Source organism: Felis catus, chromosome B4 (assembly GCF_018350175.1).
Source record: "Felis catus isolate Fca126 chromosome B4, F.catus_Fca126_mat1.0, whole genome shotgun sequence".
NCBI classification, from domain to species: Eukaryota; Metazoa; Chordata; class Mammalia; order Carnivora; family Felidae; genus Felis; species Felis catus.
This window is the reverse complement of record NC_058374.1, coordinates 81214412-81219512: the sequence shown is the minus strand read 5'-3', so window position 1 is coordinate 81219512 and position 5101 is coordinate 81214412. Positions and strand designations below refer to the sequence as shown.

Here is a 5101-nt window from a genome sequence, read left to right as displayed (position 1 = left end):
TGAAATAACTAGTAAACTTTTCTCAATCTCTGTGTATGGAAATGAAAGCAGATACACTTGGAGACCTGGGGACACTTCATGGCACAGAGTAAAGAGAAAGGGGCAGAGAAAGTTAGTGTCTTCCTCTCTCAGACGTAACATGAATAGTGTTGAGAGCAGGAGGAAAAGACAAATCTGATGTGGATTTAACAAACATGAAATTTACATAATTCAATCATTCAAGTGACTCTATGGTGGAGATTCTCTTATACACCCCATTTTTCAGGAGGAAATAACATTGTGGAGATACTATGTAACTTACCTGAAGCTGCAGGGGCAAAAACAGAATTTGAAAGCTCTGTCTGACACCTGAGCTTATTTTCTTAACTTTTACTGATGAACTATTCTTACCCTTATATTTCCTTCCTCATTATGAGGTAGCATTTCTCCAGCACAGATGCTCAGACATTAGAGTCATTATTCACTTCTAGGTTACTCTCATGTGATCAACCAGCAATCAGTATTCAGCTTACTTTACCTTCCATTCTAAAGGTCATCTTTCTTCACTGTCCCTAATAAGACTCCCTCCATTAGAGCCACCATAACCTCTTGGATGACCACACACTTTCTGGGATTACCGTCTTCTCCCAAAGAGCACTTATCTGCCTCAAAGCTACCAGTATGATTTTCGTATAATGACAATTTCAAAACAATACTGTCTTTCTAAAAATCCCCAATGCTTACCCCCGTCTACAGAATAAAGGTTAGGTTTCTTGGCCTGACATATAAGTCTGTATGATTTCCATGAATTTCCCTTTAAGTCTCATGCTTCACTCTTTGTCTTGTGTGTTACAAATCACTTATAAACCACATGAAGTTCACCATCAAGTTATTTTCTCCATGTGCATAGAAAGCTATTTATTTCACTTGGCTTAATGCTATTTGCTTTAAAATGTGCTTAGGAAGAGTTCTTTGACCATAGAACCACTCACCTTTAGAGACTACACTTTCTTTGTATTTTCCATAAATGTCTTTTTCACTGGACTAACATATGGCAGTTTAGTTCCTTATAGCTATTTTCCCTTGATTTGATGGTGAGCTAGGACTGAAATTCTTCATACATAGGGAACTTCATAGGACAAGAAGGCATCAAAATTAATAATTATCAATGTGATGAATTAACTCTTACTAGGCCCTATATAACAAAAAATGAATTGTCTTTATTTTTGGTTCAGTTTCATTACAGTTGTCTTACTCTAAGTCAGAAAAACTATTTAATAAGTGTGTCAATCATTCCACCCCTACATAATGGAGAGTGGCTCATATGTCACCTTTAGGGCCCTGTACACTCTACAGAGTATCTGTTTCTCTCACTCAGCACTCGGAAAGGTTTTTTTTTCAGTAAATCTGATATTTTGACCTGTCTTATTATATCAGATTTTGTTACATCTACTGATTATATACACTATATAACATTTGTTACTGACTCAAGATAGACAATACATCCCAACATCATCCTTAGAGAGCCAGCAGCAAACTTGGAATATATTTTCCTTAAAATCAAATTACATGGCAATCATTGTCTTTACTCAAATGAAGATGAAGTATGGAGAAAGCCATTCCATCCCAAAATCAACAGCTAGGCAAAATATAGACCAAATGTATTCTTCGGCTATAAGTACAAGGGATTTAAATGAACAAACTTTCTAAACTTAAATATTTCAAAATCATTGGTGCATTCTTTGTGTCAATGCCTCCCTAGACTGTCATAATACCCATGTCTTTCAGTTATGTCACTGTTAAGATAGAATTAAATAAAAGTATTTTTTTCCCTAGAATCTTTCTCAAAGCTTCTTTGACATCTTTGTTTCTCAGGGAGTAAATCAAAGGATTCAGCATGGGAGTGACTAGGGTGTAACATAATGAGGCCACTTTACTCAGCTCAGGAAATCTATCAGGGATGAAATACATAAAAATCACAGCACCATACAACACACTCACGACTCCCAGGTGTGAACTGCAAGTGGAGAAGGCTTTCTTACGTCCCTCAGTGGATTTTATCTTTAAAACCGTGGACACAATATACATATAGGACACAATAATGACAATTATGGTAGGCAAAATAATAATGCTGCATAAGAAAAAAGAAACCACCTTAAGAAAGTAGATATCAGAACAAGAAATCCTTTGAAGTGGACGGTAATCACAGTAAAAGTGGTCGATGGCTCGGGAAGCACAAAAGGACAGAGTAAATGTCACGCTGGTCAAAAGAATTGAGCTAAAGCAGCCACAAATATAGGAACCAGCCACCAACTGCGTGCAGAGATGTGCTGTCATCTGGACAGAGTAGAGGAGTGGGTTGCAGATGGCAATGAAGCGGTCATAGGCCATGGCTGCCAGGAGAAATCCCTCCGCCACGATGAAGAGGGCAAAGAGAAAGAGCTGGGTCACACAGCCTGCAAAGGAGATGGACTTGCTCTCAGACCAGAAGTTGATCATGGCCTTGGGTGCAATAACAGACGAATAGAAGAGATCAATGAAGGACAGGTTGCCCAGGAAGAAATACATCGGTGTGTTCAGCCGGGGATCAGTCATAATAATGGTCATCATCCCAACATTCCCTAGGAGGATCATGGCATACACAAGCAGAAAGATCAGGAAGAGGAGAATGTGGAGCTCAGAGCGGACCCTGAAGCCTACAAGGATGAAGTCAGTCACTTCCGAGTGATTGTTTGTTCCCCTGTCACCCATGGCAGAAACCTGCTGACAGGCACAAGGAAGAACAAACAAATGAAATCTGGGCTTTGTTTCTAGTAACACAAATACTTTCTTAAGTGTAGACTAAATTAGTTATATCTTAATTAAATATTGCATATAAAACCATGTTAACGTCATAAGGAATCAGGAATTTGAACTATATAATACTAAGTCCATAAGACTGTTAATAATATTAAGCAGTGAAAGAAGTTAAAGGTTATTGTATTTCAGGTCATAATTTTGCTGAGTATTTACCAAGGAAGTAATTTAATATATTGTCCAATGTTCGTCACGTTTTGAGTTTCTATTCCTAATGTATTTATCGTTAAATAATTATCTTTACCTAAAATAAGAATATAATCTGAAATACAAAGAATACATATAATCTGTATGATACTGCCATAGCCATCATGATTGCCTATCAGTGTCTGAATCATTAAAAACAGTAACAAACATATTTAGAAATATTTTTGCCTTCTTTTACCTCTATCTATTTGAATTCCATTATTACTGTGCCAACTCTGAAAATAGAATAAAAAGTGATTAGTTATCGGTATGTTAAAATTAATAACATCAAAGCAATCAGTAAGCCTAGATAGCATTTCTAAAGCTCTTTCCAAATCTCAGGTCAAGGATATTCTTCCCAAATAAATGCATTTTATTGCCTCATTGTATATATTTTATTTCCATTAGTAGTTCTGTGATTTCATATATTACATATTAGCCATTTTCTTTGAAGCAGAGAAAGAAGCTGATAAACATTCCAATCTTCACATGACAATGAATAACTTTTTATCAAAGCTGCATCAATTCAAGGGCTCTCACTCTTCAGTCAGGGCCAACAGCCTTAAGGAATATATATATGAAGGAGAGTTCCTTTCTTGTGTTCTATTATGCCTTATATATCTTAATATAAAGACAGTGGGATAACCGTGGATATTTGAGGACCATAACAACCTTGGGTCTCCAGAGTCCATGATCACTCAGTAAAATATCAATAGTACTTACTTTACTTCTGATACCTTTCTTCAGGAGTTTTCCACATTGAGGTTTTGCTCACCCTCTGTGATGGATTCCATTGGGAGAGGAGCAATCATAAAGTCAATTATGGGGACAGAAGTGCAGGCTCAAGGGCTGTTGTCCATGAGGACTGCAGTAACCTCAGACATAAGCAAATAATCTAATAATAGCCCAAACATAAGGAGCTTTCCTTCTCTGGTGGCGTGTATCCTTTGAGGGCTTTCTCTGGACTTTATTTTCTTCATTGATAAGGAAAAATGTTCTGATAATTATCCTAGCATACTTACTGATAAGCATAAGGAAACAGATTTAAATGTTTGTGATATATAAGTTTAAAACAAATGAATATATTAAATTGTCATAAGTTATATTTGCTATGCTTTAAAAAAAGGTAGAAATTAACTCCACATAATGATTTACCTGTATTTCCTGATGTCAATGTATTTCATGATATGACAAATGCCCTCAAAGTCACAAAATCAGATAAAGTTTTGCTAATCTAAGCTTTCTTATGTGTAAATACCAAATAGTTTGAAAATATAGTGGAAGGAATGATAATATTAAAAAAATATTTTTTAAATTCTTACTAAGAATATGTATAAAAGATCATGATCTGTATTTAAAAATCCTTAATAATCATATGTGACTAAAGAGTACAATAAAACCAGAGACATAATACTCTATTTAATGTAACTAATATTGTTTGGATGCCATTTTCCCTGAATATTTCCATAAGTTAATTATAATTCTATTTTTAGAAAATATCTTTTTTATTTAAAAATTATTTCTAGAATTATCTGGAACTTTTTTAGTGTGTAGATAGCAAAACATATGGGCCCAGAGCTCTTCCATATTATAACGTTGTATTAGTAGAAGTTTTGTAAGTGTAGGAGAAGTAAACAGTTTATTTTAAACAGGAAATGATTAAGGTGAATTGAGGCCTGTGAAACTTGGAAAGACTGGAGGAACTTCTGGGTGACACTCTTATAATGACCCTAAGAGCACGTAGTAAAATTCACAAAGATAGGCTACCATTAGAGATACAATTTTAAAAATGCATAACCTTAACTGTGGTCCAGGGACCAGATAAATGAAAGCAAAAAGATGTCACTGCTTCCTCATCCATTAAAATAGCTTCACTAGGAAGTTGGGGTCTCAATACTGCTGTGGAAAATAGCCCACATGGATTCACAACCTTTCTAAGATGAAATTTTCTTGGTAGAAAATGTCAAAAGGACCAGAAAGTTGATCCTCAGCTCACTTTGCCCTTTAGAATTCTGAGTGTGTGTGGACCTCATCGATAGAACAAAATCTGTGCCAAGAACTATAGTAACAGGAGATATTT

At 35.5% G+C, this 5101-nt stretch overlaps 1 protein-coding gene across 1 annotated transcript; it reads right to left on the bottom strand.

Moving 5' to 3' along the window:
- Positions 1–1767: 1767 nt before the first annotated feature.
- LOC101082417 (olfactory receptor 9K2-like) lies at positions 1768–2790 on the bottom strand. Its single transcript, XM_006933785.4, has one exon. The coding sequence runs from the start codon at positions 2728–2730 to the stop codon at positions 1768–1770; it is 963 nt and encodes a 320-aa protein (XP_006933847.2). The 5' UTR covers positions 2731–2790.
- Between the last annotated feature and the right edge of the window lie 2311 nt (positions 2791–5101).